The following is a 25260-nucleotide window of genomic DNA, read 5'->3' on the forward strand; positions in this document are numbered from 1 at the left end:
CAGAAAAATTAAAAACATAGTTTAACTTCCAAGTACAAGAACTTACCATAAAAAGGCTAGAACTAAGCTTAATCTACTTCTTTGGCTTTGCTTTCACTTGGATCTCCTTAGAATTTCTTCAAACCAGCCAAGAAATGGTTTTTGGTTTTCTTTTCTCTCTGTTTTTCAGAATAATGGTCGTGCAAAGTGATAAGGTTTGATGAAAATTCCTTATTTTCAATGATTTAGCCTTATTGTCAAAAGTTGACACCTTTCATCTCATCATTTCACCTTTTGACTTATGAAAACCTTATCACTTCAATAATTTCGACTTAATCATCTGCTAGGCCTATTATCCTTATGTGTAAAACACTCACACCAAACCTTAGGTCCATATGACTTCATACCCAATAGTTATGCTTACCCGATCGAGCGTAGCGCACTTATGCTAAGCTCGTTTTGACTTTGCATCCATACCACTGATTATGTATACCTCCCATCAAGAATTGATCTAATGGTTCTAAAACCATTTTTACATCATCAATGAGACCTTAATCCTACCTCGATTACATTTGGTAAATCCATAAATACTCAATTTTACACCGAAATACTAGTAATCGACATTGTACTATTTTCCACTACTTAACCTATTTTGCCTTCTATATCTCACTTTCAACACTTAATTCCATGCCTTGTCCATATTTTTCATACTTTCTTATATCTTGAGCACATCAAACACCCATAAAAGACAACTCAAATGCCACAAGGTTAATAATATTGAGCATACTTATAGACATCACATACACAACTTTTATACTTATACATGAAAACACTTATAAGAATATGCATATGCTCAAATTATACATATTGTATGATATGTAATGCAATGCAATCATGTGATTATTGGCTATATATATCAAAATAATGTGGGTGCTACAATCCTCTACACCTTATAAAAATTTCGTCCTCGAAATTTCTCTTACCCAAATATCTCTGGGTATTTAGATCTCATTTCATCTTCCCGTTCCCATGTCATTTCCTCAATGTTTGAACTTCTCCACAAGACCTTAACCAGTGAAATCTTCTTATTTCTCAACTCTTTCTCTTTTCTGTCAAGAATTTTCACTGGTTTTTCTTCATATGTTAGGTCTTGTTCAACTTCTATTGGCTCGTAGTTTAGCACATGTGAAGGATCTGGCACGTATTTTCTCAATAATGAGACATGAAAAACATCGTGGACATTTGACAGTGATGGCGGTAATGCCAGTCTATAGGCTACCTTTCCCACCTTTTCCAATACTTCAAAAGGTCCAATAAATCTTGGGCTTAATTTCCCTTTCTTTCCAAACCTCATTGCTCCTTTCATAGGGGCAATTTTCAGAAATACCTTGTCCCCAATGTTGAACTCCACATCTCTTCGCTTTCGATCAGCGTAACTCTTTTGCCTACTCTGAGCAGTTAACATTCTTTTTCTTATCTTCTCCACTGCTTCAGTTGTCCTTCTGACCAGATCTGGACCAAGATACTTTCTTTCTCCCATTTCATCCCAATGAATTGGTGATCTGCATTTTCTGCCATATAACATTTCATACGGTGCTACACCAATCGTTGCATGAAAGCTATTGTTATAAGAAAACTCTATCAGACACAAATACTTCTCCCATGATCCTTGAAAATCTAGGACACAAGCTCGAAGCATATCTTCAAGAGTTTGAATGGTCCTTTCAGATTGTCCATCGGATTGGGGGTGATATGCCGTAGTAAACTTCAATTTTGTGCCCAATGCTCTCTGCAAACTTTCCCAAAACAATGAAGTAAATCGAGCATCCCGGTCTGAAATTATAGATACTGGCACTCCATGAAGTCTAACAACCTCTTGAACATATAATTCAGCCCACTGATCCATAGTATAAGTCATGCGTACCGGAAGAAAGTGTGCTGATTTGGTATATCGGTCTACTATAACCCAGATAGCATCATGTTGTTTAGAAGTCTTTGGCAATCCAACTACAAAATCCATAGTAATCTCTTCCCATTTCCACTCTGGTATCCGTATTGGTTGTAGTAAACCAGCAGGTTTCTGATGTTCAGCTTTCACTTGTTGACAGGTTAAACACTTGGCTACAAACTCGACCACATCCTTTCTCATGTTGGGCCACCAGTAGTGTCTTTTCAAGTCATTAAACATCTTGGTCGTCCCCGGATGTACTGAATACAAGGTATTGTGAGCTTCGGTAAGGATTTCTCTCTTCAACTCCTCATTATTAGGGACACAAACTCTTTCCTTGAACTTTAGCATCCCATTACATGACACACTAAACTCATTGACCTTCCCACTTTCCAATTCACCTTTTTGTTCCACCAAGTAAGGATCCTCACATTGACCTTGTTTGATTCTCTCTAACAAGGTAGACTGAATAGTCATCACTGATAATCTTCCTGTGATCACCTCAATCTCCGCTCTGCACATGTCCTCCTGAAGTGGTCTTGTCAGTTTCCTCAAAAATGACACATTACCATGAGACTTTCTACTCAGTGCGTCTGCAACTACATTTGCTTTTCCAGGATGATAAAGTATTTGACAGTCATAATCCTTCACTAGCTCCAACCATCTCCTTTGTCTCATATTTAATTCCTTCTGAGTGAAGAAATACTTGAGACTTTTATGATCGGTATATATTTCGCACTTCTCACCATACAGATAATGTCTCCAAATCTTTAGTGCAAAAACAACTGCTGCCAACTCGAGATCATGTGTTGGATACTTCTGTTCATAGTCCTTCAATTGTCTAGAAGCATAAGCTATGACTTTGCCATTCTGCATCAACACACACCCTAAACCTTGCTTTGAAGCGTCACTATAAATCACAAGTCCTCCTGATCCAGATGGAATAGTAAGTACTGGAGCAGAAACCAATCTTTGCTTCAAATCTTGAAAACTTTTCTCACAAGCTTCAGTCCATTCAAACTTATGATTCTTCCTCGTGAGTTGTGTCAATGGCATTGCTATCTTGGAAAATCCTTCAACAAATCTTCGGTAATAGCCTGCTAATCCCAGAAAACTCCTTACTTCTGAAACATTTGTTGGTCTATTCCACTTACTAACAGCTTCAATCTTTGATGGATCCACCGCAATACCATCTTTTGAGACTATATGGCCCAAAAATGCCACCTTCTCTAGCCAAAATTCACATTTCTTAAATTTGGCATAGAGTTGTTTTTCTTTTAATTTCTCCAACGTCAACCTCAAATGTTCCTCATGTTCTTCTTGGGATCGAGAATACACCAAGATATCATCAATAAACACTATTACAAACTTATCAAGGTAGTCCTTAAACACCCTGTTCATCAAGTCCATGAATGCAGCTGGAGCATTAGTTAATCCAAATGGCATCACAAGGAACTCATAATGGCCATACCGAGTTCGAAATGCGGTCTTTGGTACATCCTCTTCTCTAATCTTTAATTGATGATACCCAGATCTCAAATCAATCTTTGAAAACACTCCTCTTCCTTGTAATTGATCAAAAAGATCATCAATTCTAGGAAGTGGATACTTATTCTTGATTGTCAACTTGTTCAATTCTCTATAATCAATACACATTCGCATCGTCCCATCCTTTTTCTTCACAAATAGCACCGGAGCTCCCCATGGTGAAAAACTAGGCCTGATAAACTTTTTATCCAGGAGTTCTTGCAACTGTATCTTTAATTCCTTTAGTTCTGCTGGTGCCATTCTATAAGGTGCCTTGGACACAGGGGCTGTACCAGGAAGTAGCTCAATCACAAATTCAATTTCTCTGTCTGGAGGCAATCCCGGTAAATCTTCTGGAAATACTTCTAAGAAATCTCTAACTACCGGTACATCTTCCGGTTTTAACTTTTGCTCCTTATACGTGTCAACCACACTGGCGAGATAACCCACACATCCACTTTCCAACAGTCGCCTGGCCTTCATAGCAGAAATTAATGGAATGCAACCTTTCGATGTCGCTCCAGTAAACATAAACTCATCTTCCTCCGAAGGCTTAAATATCACTGTTTTCCTTCTACAATCAATAGTGGCATTATACTTTGAAAGCCAATCCATACCCAAAATCACCTCATAATCGGCCATCTCTAACATTATTAGATCAGCATATAATTCCCTACCATCAATGCAAATAGGAACCCCCCTCAACCAATGAGTAGAATACAGAATCTCTCCAGATGGTAACATTGTACTAAAAACTTCTGACAATTTTTCACACGATCCACCCAACCTTTTTACATATGTCAATGATGCAAATGAATGCGTGGCACCTGAATCTATTAATGCATGAGTGAGAATACCAGATGCAAAAATATCACCTGACACAACAGAGTTGTTGGTATCAGCATCAGCCTGAGTAATCGTGAACACCCTAGCATTTGTCCTCTGAGGTTCATCCTTCATTTGTTGGTTCTTCATCAATGGACAATCTTTGATAAAATGATCCCCCTTGCCACATTTGAAGCAGCTCTTAGTTAGAAGCCTGCACTCCCCGAAATGATTCTTTCCACAAGTTTGACATCGTGGCATTTGTTGGAATCCAGGTTGCCTGTTTTGCTGACCTCCTTTAAATTTCTTATTCTGTCCTTGTCTAAATTGGAAATTCTGGGCCCCTCTTTTGTTGTCATTGTGAAAGCGGCTTTGTTCTTTGTTGAATGGAGTGTCTCTACGAGGCGTGCTAGTAGCAGCTTTAGCTTTTGTTATTTTTTCTTCTCTATGTTCAGCTCTCAAAGCTTTCTCCACAGCCTGAGCATAAGAAAGAGGCCCTGTACGTCCCATATCTACATCTCTAGCCAATTCTGGTTGTAGACCCTCCAGGAAGCGATTCACTCTACTAGTTTCAGTGTTAACCAAGTCTGGTGCAAACTTGGCTAACCGGTCAAATGTCCTGGCGTACTCAGCCACTGATAGATTCCCCTGTTGCAATCTAGTGAACTCACTTACTTTGGCAGTCAACACAGCTTCATTATAAAACTTCTCATTGAAGACCAGTTCAAATTCTGCCCAAGTCATCTGATTCACTTCTCTAGTCTGCTTAACCACTTCCCACCAGATCTTAGCATCCTTTTTAAGTGTATGTGCAGCACAAGAAACTTTTTCCCTGTCACTTAGTTGCATGAACTCAAAGATGTCTTCTAAAGAACTCTTCCAGTCTTGTGCGTCAAGTGGGTCAGTGCTACCTTCAAATACTGGTGGGCGTTGTTTTCGGAACCGTTCATATAATGGTTCCATGGGGTGCACTGCAGGTGGAGCTTGTGGAGGTGTTGGAGTTTCAGTAGGTGGTGTTGGTGCTTGCCTTTGTCGTTGTTCTGCTAACAACTTCTCAATTTGTTCAGCCTGTCTATTCACCACCGCTCGAAGTTGAGCCATTTCTTGTTCATATTTATTGCTGCAAGAGCCTTCAGTAGCCCCCATACCATGTTCATGATCCATCTGTGTTATTATATATCTTTTAAGACAAAATGTCCATAACTTATGTCATTTAGCCAATAAAGCACATGATGCATGCAACCAGCACATAATAAATGCACACATAAAACTTACAGATGAACTGAGCATTATCCTTTCCTCAATGTGTACATATGAACGGTCTACAAGAACATTTTAACCATGGCGCTCTGATACCAACTTGTAACACCCTCACTTATTTTAGTTAAAAACCATATTTGAGGTGTTACGTTTTAAAACTATATCATAATTTATTTCTGCGGAAGTCTGGACATTTTTTTTTTTTTTTTTTTTTAAAACTTGAAAACTTATTTCACATTATTTACATTAAACATAAAGTGTGTCTCAAACATATTATACATAAGTATTAAATAACCCAATTTATTTTCAAAACATAACTTCACACTTTATTACAAACATCTCACTGATAACTGAAATAACCCACAAAAAGGTCGATGTGTTCATATGTACAAATCAGGGTCAGGACCATGCTTCAGTTCTCCTCATATCATTCACATATTTCTTTCTCTACCTGCAACACAAGACAACTGTGAGCCTAAAGCTCAGTAAGCAAAGTAATGCATGCAATGCTAATGATTACCCAATATCAATGGACATATACAACTTCTTTTTAAATTTTGGGCCCCTTAATATTGTGCACACTGTTTGAATTGGTCAATGCCTGCAGGGCTTGTTACACATATAATACAAAATCCCATGGGTTCTCCTCCGGCTAGCCTTCACCACAGTAGGGCACATTAAAAACCTTATTCCATCGTTGCCCCGTCAGGCTCAAGAGTTAAGGCGGCCACACACTGTGGTGTCAATACATATAACAATAACTCATATGGAGGAGAATAAAAACGGAAATATGGCAAACAATATAATTGGTTCACTAAACCTAGCCCAAATTATTGGGCAGCCACTATAAGCCTACTATAGGCATCCGTTTACACTTATTAACACTTTCATTTGCCTTTTCAAAACAGTGGCACTGAACTTAAACTTCTTATTACAACTTTCTTTTATGTTGCACAAAACTTGCAAAGGCATTATATAATTAATCATCATAATATCATGCATGGTCTTATATCATATAATAATTTACCATATCACTATTATGCCATGCATACAAATTTATGATGAAGTGTCACTGTATGTTAATACCACTTACTCACAAAATATTCATATAATGCATACTTTCACATAACACATAATTCTTGTGTTGCAGTTGAGTACTTTACTTACCTTTTGTCCACAATATATTTCACCGTGTAACAAGTGATGTCTTAGGTATTGATGTGCTTATCCTGACAATAGCATGGATTTCTCATCATAATGATGGCAGTAATACATTGAACTCTCATTTAAAAAATACCCATAAGACTTCATATCAAATTTCATACCCAAAACATGCCTAAAATGCCTTAAACCACCTAGATCGAGCATTAGATTTATCTTAGACATTTGGGGAAATTTTGACAGAGTTTCCCCTTAATTTTAGCTATCCTCAAATATCAAAATACACCAATAATCAACATCAATTAACCTGCCATAACCATATATCCCAAATACCAACATGATTCATCATAAAGTTATCATATACCGATTTTGATAAAATTCTTATCTCCTAGATCATCACCCAAATTAAATGAGTCTCCACATATATTCAAACATTTATAAACATATATACTCTCTTATAAACTCAATCAAATAACCAAAAATCATCTTGTACTCCAAGAACCCCAAAAACCTCATAAAACACAAAATTTCACTTACCGAGCAACTTTTCGGCGAAAACAATCTCTTCAAGCTTTTCTAAACCTCAAACCACTTGGAAACCCCAAGAAATATCTTAAAAATGATAAAACACCATATATAAGTTCTCAGAAAAATTAAAAACATAGTTTAACTTCCAAGTACAAGAACTTACCATAAAAAGGCTAGAACTAAGCTTAATCTACTTCTTTGGCTTTGCTTTCACTTGGATCTCCTTAGAATTTCTTCAAACCAGCCAAGAAATGGTTTTTGGTTTTCTTTTCTCTCTGTTTTTCAGAATAATGGTCGTGCAAAGTGATAAGGTTTGATGAAAATTCCTTATTTTCAATGATTTAGCCTTATTGTCAAAAGTTGACACCTTTCATCTCATCATTTCACCTTTTGACTTATGAAAACCTTATCACTTCAATAATTTCGACTTAATCATCTGCTAGGCCTATTATCCTTATGTGTAAAACACTCACACCAAACCTTAGGTCCATATGACTTCATACCCAATAGTTATGCTTACCCGATCGAGCGTAGCGCACTTATGCTAAGCTCGTTTTGACTTTGCATCCATACCACTGATTATGTATACCTCCCATCAAGAATTGATCTAATGGTTCTAAAACCATTTTTACATCATCAATGAGACCTTAATCCTACCTCGATTACATTTGGTAAATCCATAAATACTCAATTTTACACCGAAATACTAGTAATCGACATTGTACTATTTTCCACTACTTAACCTATTTTGCCTTCTATATCTCACTTTCAACACTTAATTCCATGCCTTGTCCATATTTTTCATACTTTCTTATATCTTGAGCACATCAAACACCCATAAAAGACAACTCAAATGCCACAAGGTTAATAATATTGAGCATACTTATAGACATCACATACACAACTTTTATACTTATACATGAAAACACTTATAAGAATATGCATATGCTCAAATTATACATATTGTATGATATGTAATGCAATGCAATCATGTGATTATTGGCTATATATATCAAAATAATGTGGGTGCTACAAGTGCATACACAGACACAGCAAGAACAGCATGAACAAAAACTGACAAAATGAAAAACAAAGATTGCATACTTACACAATAATGGCGATTGCAGAGAGATTATCGATCGAAGAAGAGGTTGCAAATAAGAACTCACGGACTCGAACAAACCAAGGTTTCTTTGTTTCTTTGGCTAAGAAAACATGCACAGAATATAAAATTTATAGGAAGGTCTCTGGTTTCGTTTTTTCTTCTTTTCTTGCTTTTGGCGAACGAAGATAAAAAAGAAGATGAAGAGTGGGGTCTCGTATATATAGATGGAAAAAGGGGGATTAATCCGGGGCATTGAATGAAATCCTTGCTAGATCCAACGGATGGGGATCAATGACAAGATGGCGCCGAAAAGGTGGCAGACAGATGATCGTGGACATGTTTCCAAGGTACTCAAGTACTAAAAGTGAGCAATGCCTGGCTGACGCGTGTCCATTTTCAAAAAGCGTATGACGGTATGGTTCCCGAGGAAAGTAGTTCAAAAGTTTCCTTCTCTTAGGATTCGAACAAATACTTTTGAGGGGGCAAGATGTTGTACCCAATTTTCGAGCCATGTTAAATGTGACCTCGAAAGTTGGATTCACAAACAATTGGACTCGTAAGGTTTAGAGTATGCTCCAGGACTAAATATCGAGCTCGACGCACATACGATCTCGAAAGCCATGTGACCTTGGGAGATGTCTCTAGTTCGAAAGCTGACGAAAAACCTGGGAAGCTAAGGCCTTGGAGATATATGATAAAAACCTTGAATATCTATAAGTGTTGTCCATACGAGATGTAATCCTCATTTATTACTGTAAATCCCTAGAATCGTGAGATATTATTTGGTCAGTTATACGTCCCCTGGTCTTCAGGGGACGTTTCCTTTTATATTTGATTATAGGCATTTAAAGCTATTTATTTTATTTACGCAAAAAGAGTAACTACCCAAAATATGTGGGATAGTATTCTGCAGCCTTCTCTATAAATAGAGAGGTCATACACCATTGTAATGGATCGAAATTCTGAAGCTTGAGAGAAAACTCTGAAGAATTCATGCTTAAGAATTTTCAGAGATAATCTTGAGTTTAATAACAGAGACTCGTGGACTAGGCAGATTTAACTGCTGAACCACGTAAAAATCGTGTGTTTGTGTTGTTATATTTTAATTGGCCATTATCAGTTATTGTTTACGTGCTCTCCTTTCACTGTTGACGAAAAACGGCGTCAACAAATTCCATGAAAATATTAATTAAAACTTAATTTATTTTGACTATTAAAATCAATAAATGTGTATTTTTTACCACTAATCACTAGAAATTGTGAAGAAAGAGTCCATATTTATAGAGGGAGAAAATGACTAAAAATAAATTAAACAACAATTTGTGATTTACAAAATAAATCTGAAATGTTAATAATATAATATGATTTTGAAAAATCAAATCTTACTATAAATATTAACTTAGTTATTTTGGTGTATGGTCAAAATGCTATTTTAAAAAAAAAGAAAAAAAAAGATGAGCTTTAAAGCTCAAAATGGCAATGTGCATGGCCCAAGGTGCATAAAAGGATGGGCCAAATGTGGCTGGTGGCAGCTGGGCCATTGACCAATCCCAGCCAATCAGAGGAGGCCACGTCAATAGGGGAGTTGAGAGGAGAGGGCTGCTGTCATTGGGCTTGCTGGCGTTGGGAAGTTGATGCTGCTGGGAAGGTTGGACTTACGTTGGGTGCTGAGTAGCTGGGAAAGGAGTTGATGCTGCTTGTTGGGCCGTGGGGTCTCTTTGGGCAGCTGGTGTTGTTTGGGTCATTGGAGGTACGAAAGCTGGAGGAAGCTGAGGATTAAGAGGTTGGATCAAGAGGCTGGTCACGTTGGAGGAAAATGGCTGAGGCGCAGACAGGTGGCGCTCCATGTGGCACGTTGGGGTGAAAGGAGCCTGGGCTTCGATGGGCTTGGAGAGGAGATGGGCCTAGGCTTCTCCTTCCAATTGGGCCACTTTCTTTCAATAAAAATGCCACATTCTATTTTTTTTTTTCAGATTTAATTATTTTCTTTTCTCTTCATTTCAAAGTGTCAAAATACACTTTAATTCCTACAAAATAACAATAAATTAAATCATAATAAAATATTTTCATTTATAAAATAAATCATATTAATTCTGTTGTACCCAGTTTTTGAGCCATGTTAAATGTGACCTCGAAAGTTGGATTCACAAACAATTGGACTCGTAAGGTTTAGAATATGCTCCAGGACTAAATATCGAGCTCGACGCACATACGATCTCGAAAGCCATGTGACCTCGGGAGATGTCTCTAGCTCGAAAGCTGACGAAAAACCTGGGAAGCTAAGGCCTTGGAGATATATGATAAAAACCTTGAATATCTATAAGTGTTGTCCATACGAGATGTAATCCTCATTTATTACTGTAAATCCCCTAGAATCGTGGGATATTATTTGGTCAGTTATACGTCCCCTGGTCTTCAGGGGACGTTTCCTTTTATATTTGATTATAGGCATTTAAAGCCATTTATTTTATTTACGCAAAAAAAGAGTAACTACCCAAAATATGTGGGATAGTATTCTGCAGCCTTCTCTATAAATAGAGAGGTCATGCACCATTGTAATGGATCGAAATTCTGAAGCTTGAGAGAAAACTCTGAAGAATTCATGCTTAAGAATTTTCAGAGATAATCTTGAGTTTAATAACAGAGACTCGTGGACTAGGCAGATTTAACTGCTGAACCACGTAAAAATCGTGTGTTTGTGTTGTTATATTTTAATTGGCCATTATCAGTTATTGTTTACGTGCTCTCCTTTCACTGTTGACGAAAAACGGCGTCAACAAATTCCATGAAAATATTAATTAAAACTTAATTTATTTTGACTATTAAAATCAATAAATGTGTATTTTTTACCACTAATCACTAGCCCTACAACCAGGGTTTTCAACCCTGATTTTTCCCTCCTTCGACTCCTCCATTTCCAACCTGAAAAACAAGCTTCCAAACCTCATTCAAACCCCCAAATGAACCCAAATACCATATACACAAGTCATAGGCAACATAACCCAAACAAGCCTTGCCAAAAACACCCATCAATCCTCAATATCAACCTTGAAAATCCAGCTAAAATTCAAATGAAAACAGAGTATGAAACCAGAGTTTTAATGGCTAGAAACTCACCTCAATCTCAGTATCACATCCTCTTCAATGGTAGAACATAACTCTAGATCATCAAAGCTTTGTTCCCTTGCTTGGTTCCTCAAAAAGAGCTTCAAAATTCAAAAGAAAAAGAAGAGAAAATGATGATCGAGAGAAGGTGAAGGTGATGCTTAGTTTTCTACAGCCTTCTACAACTTCTCAAAGGTTTATATCTATCCCTAGGTGAAAAGACTAAAATGCCCCCAAGCCTATTTGAAACCTTTAATAGCCACCAAGGGCAAAATCATCATTTCCCGCCTATTTCGTTAATCATAACTAACACCCTCAAATTCCCATTATTTCCAATATTCTCAAATGCTAATAAGTCATATCCCATTACCCTTTAATTCCCAGCAATGTTCTAATCCTCAAATTACCCCGAGACTCACCCCGAGCCACGAAATTAACCCCGTTATGACCAAACCGATAACTTGCATTTTGAGATCGTCTCATGCCGAAAAGCTTGAACAAATCCACATATAATGTGGTCTTACTCACAATTCACCAACATGTATGAAAATACACAATTATGCCCTCAACGAGCCAAATTACCAAAATACCCTTATAATTAAAAGTGGACCCTAATGCATGCATTTATCATCATATAATAATATAATTCACATAACACATGCATATAATCATTTAATGGCATAATAAATCAATTATGGCCCTCCCGACCTCCTAATCAAGGTCCTAAACCTCATTACACAACCCCACTACAACTCAGTCCCATCGTCGTTTGAAGACCCCATCGCCATCGCCTACCTTCATCACCCAACAGCTCCGACCTCGCAGCCCCATCGTCGTTTTAAGACCCCATCACCATTGCTTACCTTCATCACCCAGCAGCTCCGACCTCGCAGCCTCATCGTCGTTTGAAGACCCCATCGCCATCACCTACCTTCATCACCCAGCATCTACGACCTCACACATGGAGTAAGAGGAAATGAAGAAGAAAAAAACAAAGAGGAACTAAAGAAGAAGATGAGGAAGAATGGAGGGGAAAAAAGGGAAACGATTATTTTTAGGGTTTTTGTTTGTTTTTAATTTTATTTAGTTTTGGTTTTAATTAAGTTTGTTTAAGATTTTTAGTTTATTTAACTAAGTTTAGTAGGAGAATAAAATTATAATTTTGTTTTAGTTTTTAATTTTTTAAAAAAATTAAATATTACATTTTAAAAATTAAATTTAATATAATTTTTAATTCATTAGTAAAAAACCTAAAGGCATTTTTATCATATTTAAAAATAGTTTGACTAAAATCGAGCTCAGGGTATTAAATTGATATGTTTTGCAAAATACAGAGTCCGATTTGTTATTTAGCAGAAGACAGAAGCCGATCGAGTATTAAGGCAAAACACAAGGGTTAAACTGATATTTTCTAGAAACATCTAATCATTTTTCTATACCTTATTTTCTTACATAAAAAATTACCTTGTTTTTTAATTTTTTATTATTTTCCAAAAAATATATATGAATATAGTGTAATAAAAAAACCAATGCCATATATTTTTTTAAATCTCCACTAAAAAATGAGAATAATTATTCTATTATTTTTTTAAAATTTACTTATTCAGTTCTTTTTATTTTTACAAATTATCATTTTAGTACATCTTCTTTCAAATAATATTTATATATTATTTTATATTTTAAAATCATACATATTCTAAATTTAGATTTGATAAATAATTTTTTTTTTAATATGATAAAACTAGCATTAGTATTATGTGATTAAGTAATTAAATTTAAATTTATAATTTATATAATAAAAAGTAATTTTATTAATGAAATTTAAATTTAAAGTTCAATTTCAAAATATAATATACTAAATAAGCATTATTATAAACTATTAACAAAAAAAAAAAAATTTACCTATTTTTTTTATTAGAAGAAAACAAATTATTATATTATTTAATATATATTTTAAAATTTCCGGCACCGATTTTTGAAGATCCTTTCTTCTTATCCAGAAGAAATTTTCTCCATTTTAATGGCGGGAGACCCAAAAAAAAATTTATATATATAAAAAAGGCAAAATCTTTTTTTTTTTTTTTTTTACTAACGAGAGTGTTTTTATCGTTAGGTGTGACTGCGTCAAAATCCAAAGCTACGAAAAAGGTAGAGTTTTCTGGAACCATCTCCATTTTCGAACTCTCTAGACTCTCTCTCACTATAAATACACTAAAGCTGCTAGCTTTCGCACCTGAACTATCAGAAAGGATTGTTCTTGCTCAGTTTCCAGCTTTCTTTCTCACAATTTCGATTCTTTATACATTTCGATCAGTTTCATACACAGTATAAGCCATGGAAGACGAGTTTGATTTCCCAGCTGCTGGCAACGTCAATGAGGAGATGGATATCTCCGAGGAAGACGACGCAACTAGCCCAATCCCCAAGGTTGGCGAAGAGAAGGAGATTGGGAAGAAAGGGTTGAAGAAGAAGCTCCTTAAGGAAGGTGAAGGGTGGGAGACTCCTAGCTCCGGCGATGAAGTTGAAGGTATATATATATATATATATGTATATACATATATGTGTGTGTGTGTTGATCAATTCCGATCACCATATTGATTGGTTTCTGATGTTGTAGTTCATTACACTGGGACTTTGCTTGATGGGACAAAGTTCGATTCCAGCCGTGATAGAGGAACTCCATTCAAGTTTAAGCTTGGCCAAGGTAATTATTAACTAGTTTTCTTTCATTGTTTTCCTTGATTTTCTTTTCCTGTGTTTTTCATTGCTGGTAATGTGTTCGAGTGGTTCTGATGCTGCAAATAAAGGATCAGATTAAAGATATAGTTTTTCATGGAATCTCTGGGAAAAGGATATGATAACTTCTATAACAATGTACAGTGATCTCTCTAGGGAGTTGGTGAAAAATCTATTATGTTTTTCTTTTCAGATTGAACTTAAAACTGAGTGTGATCTTGGTTATTATCAACGCACTTTCTTCCAGTTTCTTCTTGTGATTCGTCTTCATGCTTCTTAGCAATACCCTTTTGTAAAACTCAAATCCTTATTGAGTGTCTGTCATAATAGTTTCATTAATTGCCCTTTTCATTGGGATGAGATTATGAAGTTGGTTGAAAAACTTGTGGCATTAGATTTACATTATAGATACTAGTTTTCTTTCTGTGTTTTTCATTGTTGGTAATGTGTATGAATGGTTCTGATGCTGCTGCAAATAAAGGATCAGATTAAAGATATAGTTTTTCATGGAATCTCTGGGAAAAGGATATGATAACTTCAATAACAATGTACAGTGATCTCTCTAGGGAGTTGGTGAAAAATCCATAGCTGTTCATTATGTTTTTCTTTTCAGATTGAACTTAAATCTGAGTGTGATCTTGGTTCTTATCAACGCACTTTCTTCCTGTTTCTTCTTGTGATTCGTCTCCATGCTTCTTAGCAATACCCTTTTGTAAAACTCAAATCTTTATTGAGTGTCATACCCTTTTGTAGATGCGTGAGCTTAATTCAGTCAAGGCTAGTTTCTTTGTTTCATTTATTTATGAGAAATTGGTGAAAATAGGATTTTTTTTTTTTTTTTTTAAGTGATTTTGCACTTTGGCGACTAAATTATGAGAGACAATTTTGCACTACAATGCAAAATGACTTTAAAAAATAGACCATTTTGCCAAGGAGCCTTTTATTTATATACTGCAATCATGTTCAGGACAAGTGATCAAGGGATGGGATGAAGGAATTGAAACCATGAAAAAGGGTGAAAATGCCATATTCACCATACCTCCTGAGCTGGCTTATGGCGAGTCTGGTTCTCCTCCCACCATTCCTCCCAATGCTACTCTACAATTTGATGTGGAGTTACTTTCTTGGACCAGTGTCAAGGACATATGCAAAGATGGTGGAGTTTTCAAGAAAATACTAGTTGAAGGAGAGAAATGGGAGAATCCAAAAGACCTGGATGAAGTATTTGGTAATGTTATCTAACATTTTTTTTGTACTATCTTGAATTAGATATTCAATTTGATGATGTGGGTTACTCAAACAATTATGTTTTCATTGCAGTTAACTACGAAGCTCGGCTGGAAGATGGGACTTTAATTTCAAAATCTGATGGAGTGGAGTTCACTGTTGGGGATGGTATGATCCATTTTCCATTTTTGGTCTCAAGACTGTTGTCTTATTGTTCTTTATTTTGTTACCAAAGGTTTTTAACATGGTGTCTTCTCCTTTTTCCTTACAGGCTACTTCTGCCCTGCCTTGGCCAAAGCTGTGAAAACAATGAAGAAGGGAGAAAAGGTCTTGTTGACAGTTAAGCCAAAATGTGAGTAAGATTCTCATCGATTGCATACTGTTAGAGAAAAATATCCCATATGGAAAATATATGGGGATATTCAATAACTTATAAGAGTATGTTTATTTCACTCGTCATCAATTCATTTTGAGATGGAATCTTATATTTCTTACCATTCACATTATAGAAAAATCGATCTAAAATAAGAGAGTCAAAAGAGCTCATTGGGATTCGGAGATAGTGAGCCAAAAAGAGCTAAAAGATCAAATGAGTCACTTGTGATCGAGCCGTCCAAGATTGGTGAGAAAAATAGCCACCATCTTAAGGGCTATTAGAGAAAGTGTGTGTATATTCAACAATTTATAAAAATATGGATTATTTTACTCATCACTAATTAGTTTTGAGATGGAAGTCATACTTCTTACTATGCATATCATTCTATTTTTATATCACTTTTCATATTCTAACACATACATGTATTTTTGACATTTGAGATTTGTTAGTTTGTCTTTTTATTCAACTTTTGGCTTCAGTGTATTGATCTTATTAAATCTACAGATGGATTTGGTGAGGTGGGAAAACCTGCTGTTTCTGGGGAAGGTGCTGTGCCTCCTAATGCCACTCTTCAGATAACTCTTGAGTTGGTCTCTTGGAAGACTGTTACTGATATTTGCAAAAACAGTAGAGTCTTGAAGAAGACTTTGAAGGAGGGCGAGGGATATGATCGTCCTAATGATGGAACTGTTGTTCAAGGTAAGGTGAAATGAAAGTTGATTCATTTTGGGTTATAATAAACTTGTGATGTTACTGAACTCACCCTTTTCACCAGTGAAACTTACTGGAAAATTACATGATGGGACTGTGTTTACTCAAAAGGGCCATGATGATGAGAAGCCATATGAGTTCAAAGTCGATGAAGGTAAATGACATATTATCAGGACACTATACCAGTTTGTGGCAATGAAAGAAAACTATTGGAGCTAACTGTTTGGATGTATGCTATGCACTTCATTTTCAGAGCAAGTAATTGATGGTCTCGATCGAGCTGTGAAGAACATGAAGAAAGGGGAAGTTGCTCTGGTTACAATTCACCCAGAGTATGCTTTCGGCTCATCTGATTCATCACAGGACTTGGCTGTTGTTCCAGCTAATTCTGTTGTTTACTATGAGATTGAGTTAGTCTCTTTTGTTAAGGTGGGTGCCATTTGCTCTCCGGTTGCTATACCAATCTTTCTGCTGCTGTTGTGGGAGGAAGCCATGGGATCTTCACAATGGCACTGAGAGATTTGCTTGATGTGCAGGAAAAGGAATCTTGGGATATGAGCACACCAGAGAAGATTGAAGCCGCGGGGAAGAAGAAGGAAGAGGGTAATGCCGTGTTCAAGGCTGGTAAATATGAAAGAGCCTCAAAAAGATATGAGAAGGTATAGTATAGCTAGTTTCTGTTAGGATTATAAAAATACACTTAAGCAACAAACATAAACATTAGTATTCAACATAATTTCCCAGATCTTAATCATGTTACTAAAAGTGCATAAATGATGGAACCCTAAAACATGTTTCTATAAAATCTTTGCTAAATTAAAGAAGAAGATGAACATAAGAGCGGAAGCACTAATCTGAAGTCATTGATGGAGATTGTACAGAAAGTTACTGATCTTCTAAGAAATCAGTTTCTTTCTGTATATTTTTCTGTGATGGGGAAAAAGAGAATACAAAAGAATACGTTTTTTGGGAATCACTAACTATTTATTAAAAAACTTATTATTAAATTAATTTTGGGTATTTATAATTTGGCCCTTCATCAAATTATAAATACAATTTATGGTATCTACATATTATTTTCTTGACATTTTAATATCCTATGATATTTATAACATGATTGCTCACTTTATTTTTAATACATATGTGGCCATAATAAGATTTTAATCCAACAGTTTCAACAATATTCTTTCTCTACAACCCCTTAATCAGGCACTGATACTAACACCCTTTACATTGGTCAACAGGCCGTGAGTTTCATTGAATATGATTCTTCCTTCAGTGATGAGGAGAAGCAGCAAGCTAAGGTGCTGAAAATCACCTGCAATCTCAACAATGCAGCCTGCAAACTAAAACTAAAAGACTACAAACAAGCAGAGAAACTTTGTACGAAGGTTTTGGAACTCGACAGTAAGAATGTGAAAGCACTGTACAGAAGGGCTCAAGCATATATTCAACTGGTTGACTTGGACTTGGCTGAGATTGATATCAAGAAGGCCCTTGAGATTGACCCAGATAACAGGTGAAGTCTCCATCTCTTCTTGAATCTTTTCAGGAATAGAGAAAAAAAAACACTATTATTCTGTGATTGTTTCTTTAGCTTTTTTTTGTACATTATTCAGAGATGTGAAAATGGAGTACAAGGTGTTGAAGGAGAAAGTGAGGGAGTACAACAAGAAAGATGCACAGTTCTACAGCAACATCTTTGCAAAGATGAACAAGTTTGAGCCAGTCAAGTCAACTGTAAGTCCATGTTCTTGGCCTGCAAAACTGAATTTGTTTCGGTTCGAATCAACCTTTACTGATGATTTGTGTTCTGGGATGTTAACGCAGAATGTAGGTGGAAAGCAAGAGCCAGTGTCCATGACAATCGACAGCAAAGCTTGAGGATGATCTTCTTACAAATGTGTGTGTGTGTTCTTAACTGATAGATTTGTATCCATTAGCATTACTTGGTCTTTGATACACTTTAAAATGGTCAGTGATATGATATGAGTGAGTGATTTCTACTGTGTAATTTGTCCTCTATAAATAAATAATAATTTTGTCATAAATATATAGTTTGAACCATTCAAAAGTATCTTCTTATCCAACTAAACGAAGGAAGAAAATTACTGATTAATCAAATGACTAATAGTCTGTCCTGTCGAACCTTATTTTTACTATATAATAATTTTGAGAATTGCTCGGAGGTGTTATTGGTGCCCAACAATACAAAGAGTTTGCATATTGTTAGTGGTGTATAGCATAAAATCCGAAAAATCGAAAAAACTGAGTACATCGATTTTCCGAATACCGAAAAAATCAAAATCAATTAAACTGTTAACGGCGTAAACTGCTATTATTCAGTCGGTTTGAAAAATTCGTGTAGACCGTTTGAACCGAAACCGACCGAACTTATAAGTCTATATAAGTTATGTTATGCTTATGTACTTTTAATTATGTTTTCAAACTTTCAAATTGGTGAATGTAATTATGTTCTATGTATTTATGTTTAAAAAAAAACTCAAAAATGGATTCCTACAATCCAAAAATTTTAGTTTTTTTTAACTAAAAATTTCTAAAAAATTATGGAATTTTTTGTAAAAAAAAATGAACTTCGACCAAACCGCGGTCCAAAACGGTCGATTTTTTTTTTAATTGGTTTGGTTGGTCGGTTTTTGGATCACACCAATCTGGACTGAAAACTGAATTCTGGATTTAATAATATGAAAAAACTGCCCAAACCGATTGATATTCAGCCCTAGTAGTGTAGTCTAATTTCAGGTCTCAATTATTGAATATTGCTAATCAATCATATGATATTACTTTATATGTTGTTGGACATCTTAAGATCAATATTTTTTGGTGTCTGATTTTTGTCCTGTTATTCATTTTTTATTTTTAATAATGTTGAAGTGTTAACGTTATCAAGAGAAAAAATAATGATAAGTGATGGGAAAAGGTATTAAGAGAAAACGATGATGTGAATGAGAAAGTGAATGTAGAAAGATTGAGAAGAGAGTTAAAGAATTTGAGAAGGGAGGGTATAAAATAAAGGGCACCAAATGATATTCGAAGAAAGAGAAAAAAAATAATGTTAATTTTGCCAATTTCCATTTCATCACTATTTTCTGAAAATGCTACAATTTTTGTTGATATAATAGTTCTCTATTTTGAGTTCTTCTTTGGGATAACTTCACAAATAACCAGTTTTAAGATTGATCAACCAAAATTAGTCACTAAATACATTTAATTTAATATTATTTATTTTTATAATCACATTTCTCACAGCACCATTTAAAAATACTGGTATAAAAAGAAAAAATTTCAAAATATAGCTATAAAAATACTGGGTATAAAAGAAAAAAAATTCAAAATATGGTTATAAATAAGAGAGGGTCACTTGATATTTTATTTTTTCTTTCATTTGGAGAATTTGTGGCTAAAATTCTTGTTCTTTCAATATTGTTGTACTTGACAATCATTTGTAGAAGAAGTGGTTGGGGCCTTGGAGGTAAAAGCCCAATATTGGGGTTTGAGTAGACTTCCCACCCTATTGTGCATATTCATGTATTATATATATATGGTAATTTTCTTACACGCTTTATTTAAGTACTATTAGTGGAGTTCTTAGTGTTTCTCGATCCGTAAATAATTTTCAACGCGATTTGTTTAATAACTGTATATATTGTAGCTATTTAGAGTATCCTGCAAATTTTTAGAAAATTTCAAATAGTTTACAGTACCGAAAACTATGTTCAAACATGTTGTTGCACGCGTGACTAATTTTTTTTATGTGCGTGGAAAACAACATGTTTGAACATAGTTTTCGGTACTGTAAACTATTCGAAATTTTCTGAAAATTTACAGAATGCTCTAAATAGCTACAATATACACTCATACAAAAAATCGCACCGAAAACTATTTACAAGTTAAGAAACACTCAGAATCCAACTGGTAGGGGTAGGGCTTAAAGTGAAGCCCCTATAAAAAAATTGTCGTATATATTTGTATTCATGTATGCCTGCATTAAGAATTCTTTGGTCCCCAAATGTTGGTGAATTTACTCTTGCCTCTTCGAAGTTCGTGGTGGTGATGGTATGCTTACCCTCTTCTATTGTTGTATGCATGAATTCGAATTTTTTTTTTTAAGGATATGCCGAACTCAATATTTATTTTAAAAAAATATATTTAAAGAATAAAAAATATGAATTAATTTTAAAATAATATATACATAAAAAAATAAACATCAAATTAACCAAACTATTCATCCTCATATTCCTTCACTCTTTTTTTGATATGAAAGGATGATGATTTGATTTGTTTTTTCTTTAAATATTATTTCCATGATTCTTAAATTAATTTATATTTTTACAATAATATTTAATTTTTTATAGTTTAATATCAATTAAAATCATTTTTTAAAATATTTAATAAATTTAACTAATAAATTTGACACATATTAGAGTCAAAATTTATTGGAATGGACTTACTAATGCGCAACAAAAAAGTAAACTATTATAACAAAAGATAATTAGAAACTTGAGTGAGGGACAGCTGACTCCCTTCTCTCTTTCTTTTTTTCTCCTTATTGCCCCTCTCGGGATGGTGAATCAATGAGATGCCCAACTGATGGAAATGGAAGAGATTGCCCCTTAACTGCAGAAGCAGGAATCGTTTATCACAATTGAGGCTTGATGATGGCTCAACAGTTCTTAGAGCAAAAAAATTTCAGCAAAGCACGGTCCTATTTCTTAGGCAGGATTTGTCTTGGAAACTATTCCCGATCTCCTAAGGAATCGTGCACTCAAAGGAAGATGTCATCGAAGAGTTTCCAACATTCATTCTCGAGCGGGGAGCGAGTTCAAGACCAAAGAATGCCAGAGCATCTCTTTTCTTCTTTTTATCTAACATCGTCTGGTAGTTCCCTTTAGTCTGTTTCTAAGAAGCTAGGACAGCTAAGAACGAATTAGCTCTTTCAAGCCTCGTTTCTAGAATAGAAAGCCAGAGGGTAATAGCAGATTGGCATAATGAATTGAATAGATGTGGATGGAACTGCCTATCCTCTATCTAGATAGATATGTCCCTATGAGCGACTACGCCGATCTTTATATGTTTTGGCCACGTCCATTTCCGCTCCGAAGAAGAAAGTTTAGATCGCTAAATAATAAAGGAAATATAAATATAAAGCAATGAAACCGTCGTAGTATTTGTATTTTTTGAATGGGAATTTCCTTATTTGGTACCATTTGTTTTTGCAAAATATCATTCTGTTACCCTCTGTTTTCAATAATGCTCATATGGTACCCGTATTTTGAAAACATAAATATTTGGTATCCTAATTGATAAAGTTTTATCAATATGACCAAACCGTCAGCAGTTATATATAATTTGTAGCTCATATGATTGAGAGTAATTTGATTAAATTGGTAAAATTCTATTAATTAAATTTGAGTTTAGGGTACCAAATATGTATAATTTTAAAATACAGAATACCAAATATGTACGATTTTAAAATGCAAGGTACCAAATATATATACAATTTCAAAATACAAAGTACCAAATGAGCATTATTTGTAAACACAAAGTATCAAAATGATAATTTGCAAAAACTTAGATTATTCACCTATGTGAATAGGATAGACCTATCAATTAATTTGTATATTGTAAGGAGGAGTTTGGTATGAAAGTTTAGTTGTGTGGGAAATTCAAATCTAACATTTTTGATGGCGTGTTTGATATGAAAGTTTAGTTGCGTGAGAAATTCAAATCTAACATTTTTGATAGCTTAAAAGTCTATGTTTCCAAGCAAATCCTCTCCACTCCAAATACTTGAGTTTCATACTCTCTTTTAATCTAAACTCATGAAAAAAGAAAAAATATTGGCACATGGGTTTTGCTATATGATCGATCCATAATCACACCGTTGTCAGCTACATCGAGTACAAAACAACCTAACTTCATGTATATCTTAAAAATGAACAATAGCTGTGAACTATTCATGTTGGTGGTAGTTTTTTTTTCTCCTTTCTAACATATTAGTGAAACTTACTTGGCAATACCTTATATTTCCCCTATATTTTGAAATCGTACATATTTAATACCATGTAGTATAAAATCGTATATATTTAATAATCTAAACTCAAATTTAATTAATAAAATTTTACAAATTTAATCAAAATGCTCTCAATTATACAAATTCTAAATTTATATTTAATTACTTAATTACATATAAATTAATTACATATAAGTGATGAGTCATATTGACAAAATTTTATTATCAAATCCCAAATATATATGATTTTGAAATATAGGGTACAATATTAACATTATTGAGTACCAAAATAATACTTTGCAAAATCACATAATACCAAACGAGTAAATTCCCATCAAAAAAATAATTAAGGAGCACATAACACAATGAAACGAGAGAATATTTTTTGCTCCAATAGAGAAAATTGCGAGTTAATCTGTGCTAAAATTTCAGTAATTTTTATAAACTAAGGAGATGCAACAGATAATCATCAGAACAACGTGAACAAAAGCTGAATCGAAAGGTAAACAAACACAAAACCAAACAAGTAGTACTATTTAGAGCAAAAATTACTTCTGGTTCACAGACTAGCCAAAGATTCTAATCTGATAATGCCAAACAAAATCTTTTCAAAGTTCTTTCTATCAGTGGCTCATAACATGTCCTAGCAGTAGTACCAACTGTTGCCAACTAAAACAAATTAACTCATATAAGGATAAGGGGAAAAAAGGAAAGTATCACACTCTTTAAGCAGCAGCACCAGCAGCCTTCCCCTTCTTCCTCTGAAGCTTCTTCACGTAGAACTCGAGTTCCTTTCCTTCCAAGATGTATCTGTAAAGGAAGTCCCCTTGAGAAAACTTCAAGCAAACAATTTTAAATAAATAAATTTTAAAAAAAGAACAATAAGAGGACTCTCACCCATCAGCTCTGCCACATTGTCCAGGGCGAGAAGAGATGGCAGCGTACAACCTCCCACTACTGAACTGCTCTTCAATATGTGAGTCGAGTGTACGAGCTTGTTGACGCTTCTCAATCTTCCTCTGAACATGGTTACTCTTCTTGGTTTCCTCAGCAGGTGGTGCTGCTTCTCCCTCCTGCTTATAGATGATATTGATTAGTACTAATAAGTATGAATTACTCGAAACAAGTGCCAATACACTCACAGGTTTGTCTAATAGACAATAGCTTTTTCATATGAAATAAAAGAAGATAAATGGACAATGATAAGAATGAAATAAAATCCAATGGTAAGATAAGAAAATGGGATTTTAAAAGATTAAAGCTCAGTTCTATCTTCCACTCTGAAGAGACCAAATAGGGTGACTAGTGATAATGAAATGTACCGACCAGTCCTTAATAATGACATTATAACAATACCCCATTTAACTAATGTCGAGATTAAGCTTACCTCGGGGGTTTCCTTCTTGGCAGCAGCAGCCGTCTTCTTCTTCCTACCAATGTCTACACCATAGTGCTGAAGATACCATTGCTTGAATGGGGCTGCATCAACCTGGATAATAGCACCTTTCACCAAAGTTTGAGTTCTAACAAGCTCATTGTTTGAAGCATTATAGACCACATCGAGGAGACGAGTTTTGCGAGTAACAGCTTCACTTCCCCATGAGAAGTTACCAGTATCCAATCTGAGAGCTCTCCACTTGACATTTCCACCTCGGACACGAATACGCCTTACAGTCTTGTTGCTGGAAAGCTTAGTGTTAGCTGGCTGACGACCGAGCTCGTACCTGCGTACAAGTAAAATTAGAAAACAACATAACCAATAACTACAAATTTACAAACACTGGTATGCAAAGACATTTAAACCTCTCAGCACATCAACAAAATGCCAAAAACAAATGCAGCATCAACACCACATCAATCAAAGTTGTACGAACAGAATTACCAAACCAAATCGAACTGAAAACCAAACCTACAATCGACTATGATAACTCTTGACCTCAAAGAAGCAATAACATAATTTCAACATGAACTCATTCATGAACATCACCACTAACTGAAGAGATCCCGGTATGTACACGAATATATCTCTAAAAAACCACTAAACTGTCTAACAAAGCACAGATCTTAAACCCCATTTTGCCAAAACCATTAAAAATAGGACATATAAATCAAGAAAATCGAAAGCTAACACTAAGAAAACTACTAAACCAGTAAAATCAATAATAAGAAAGGGAAAATTACTTTCTCTTCTTCCTCCAAGCCTTCTTCTTGCCTCCAGTGGCACGCCTTTTGTGCATAGAATCACGAGAGATACCTAATCAAACATTAACAACAAAAACCCTTAAATCCACCATTATTGAAAGGAGCAAAGCACACGTAAGAGACAGAAGAAGAGGATGAATCGAAGGATTACCCATGGCTGCAGACGAAGCTAAGGTCGAACTAGAGCTCTTCTTCTTCTTCTTCTCCGCTTCGGCTAAAACCTTAGAGCCACTCCTCTCATTCGTCTTAAAAGATGAAACCCTAGCCTATAAACCAACTCGAAAGAGCTAACTGGGCCGTTCTTTGGGCTATCTTATCGGCCCAGTCCAATACGGATCAAAATTGCTTTTATTGTTTTTCAAAAATACTACGAGAGGGTGTTTGGCACTGTTTTTTTGTTTTTAAAAGCTAAAAATTGTGTTTTGAAAACAAGTTGGGGTGTTTGACATTGTGTTTAGAAATTTTTTTTTTTTTTTTTAATTACAAAAAGCATAAAATTTTGAGAACAACAAAAAGTTGTTTTCTGTTGTTCTCAA

The 25260-nt window shown here is 35.0% G+C and overlaps 3 protein-coding genes across 4 annotated transcripts; 1 reads left to right on the top strand and 2 right to left on the bottom strand.

Annotated features, from left to right (window-relative positions):
- Positions 1-3163: 3163 nt before the first annotated feature.
- On the bottom strand, positions 3164-7621 carry LOC133819910 (uncharacterized; the record flags this gene model as incomplete). Its single annotated transcript, XM_062253288.1, has 3 exons — positions 7392-7621; positions 6707-6768; positions 3164-5459 (listed from the first exon to the last, which is right to left on the bottom strand). A coding segment is annotated over exon 3 (2280 nt), but the record flags the coding sequence as incomplete, so codon positions are not given.
- A 5818-nt stretch (positions 7622-13439) lies between these two features.
- On the top strand, positions 13440-18565 carry LOC133819911 (70 kDa peptidyl-prolyl isomerase-like). Of its 2 annotated transcripts, XM_062253290.1 has the most exons (13): positions 13440-13586; positions 13753-13965; positions 14056-14142; positions 15142-15402; positions 15495-15569; positions 15673-15753; positions 16282-16476; positions 16553-16642; positions 16742-16917; positions 17025-17147; positions 17733-18007; positions 18108-18228; positions 18319-18565. In XM_062253290.1, exons 2-13 carry the CDS (start codon positions 13773-13775, stop codon positions 18370-18372), a joined length of 1731 nt encoding a protein of 576 aa, XP_062109274.1. In that variant the 5' UTR covers positions 13440-13586; positions 13753-13772; the 3' UTR covers positions 18373-18565. The 2 variants fall into 2 exon arrangements, with proteins under 2 accessions (XP_062109274.1, XP_062109273.1); XM_062253289.1 differs by lacking the exon at positions 13440-13586 and having other exon boundaries at positions 13619-13965.
- A 4472-nt stretch (positions 18566-23037) lies between these two features.
- Positions 23038-25014, bottom strand: LOC133819913 (small ribosomal subunit protein eS8-like). Its single transcript, XM_062253291.1, has 5 exons — positions 24876-25014; positions 24704-24776; positions 23910-24246; positions 23420-23595; positions 23038-23332 (listed from the first exon to the last, which is right to left on the bottom strand). Exons 1-5 carry the CDS (start codon positions 24877-24879, stop codon positions 23248-23250), a joined length of 675 nt encoding a protein of 224 aa, XP_062109275.1. The 5' UTR covers positions 24880-25014; the 3' UTR covers positions 23038-23247.
- Positions 25015-25260: the final 246 nt, after the last annotated feature.

The sequence above is a fragment of the Humulus lupulus genome, chromosome 2, assembly GCF_963169125.1.
Source record: "Humulus lupulus chromosome 2, drHumLupu1.1, whole genome shotgun sequence".
Classification (NCBI taxonomy): Eukaryota; Viridiplantae; Streptophyta; class Magnoliopsida; order Rosales; family Cannabaceae; genus Humulus; species Humulus lupulus.

Bases quoted from the DNA above. Each gene is read 5' to 3' on its own strand.
- LOC133819911 (XM_062253290.1), top strand. From the start codon at position 13,773: ATGGAAGACGAGTTTGATTTCCCAGCTGCTGGCAACGTCAATGAGGAG. The intron at 18,008-18,107 runs GTGAAGTCTCCA...TACATTATTCAG, and splicing joins GAGATTGACCCAGATAACAG to AGATGTGAAAATGGAGTACA. The intron at 18,229-18,318 runs GTAAGTCCATGT...ATGTTAACGCAG, and splicing joins TTGAGCCAGTCAAGTCAACT to AATGTAGGTGGAAAGCAAGA.
- LOC133819913 (XM_062253291.1), bottom strand. The intron at 24,247-24,703 runs GTAATTTTCCCT...ACTTGTACGCAG, and splicing joins GCTTGGAGGAAGAAGAGAAA to GTACGAGCTCGGTCGTCAGC. The intron at 23,596-23,909 runs GTAAGCTTAATC...ATCTATAAGCAG, and splicing joins CCAAGAAGGAAACCCCCGAG to GAGGGAGAAGCAGCACCACC.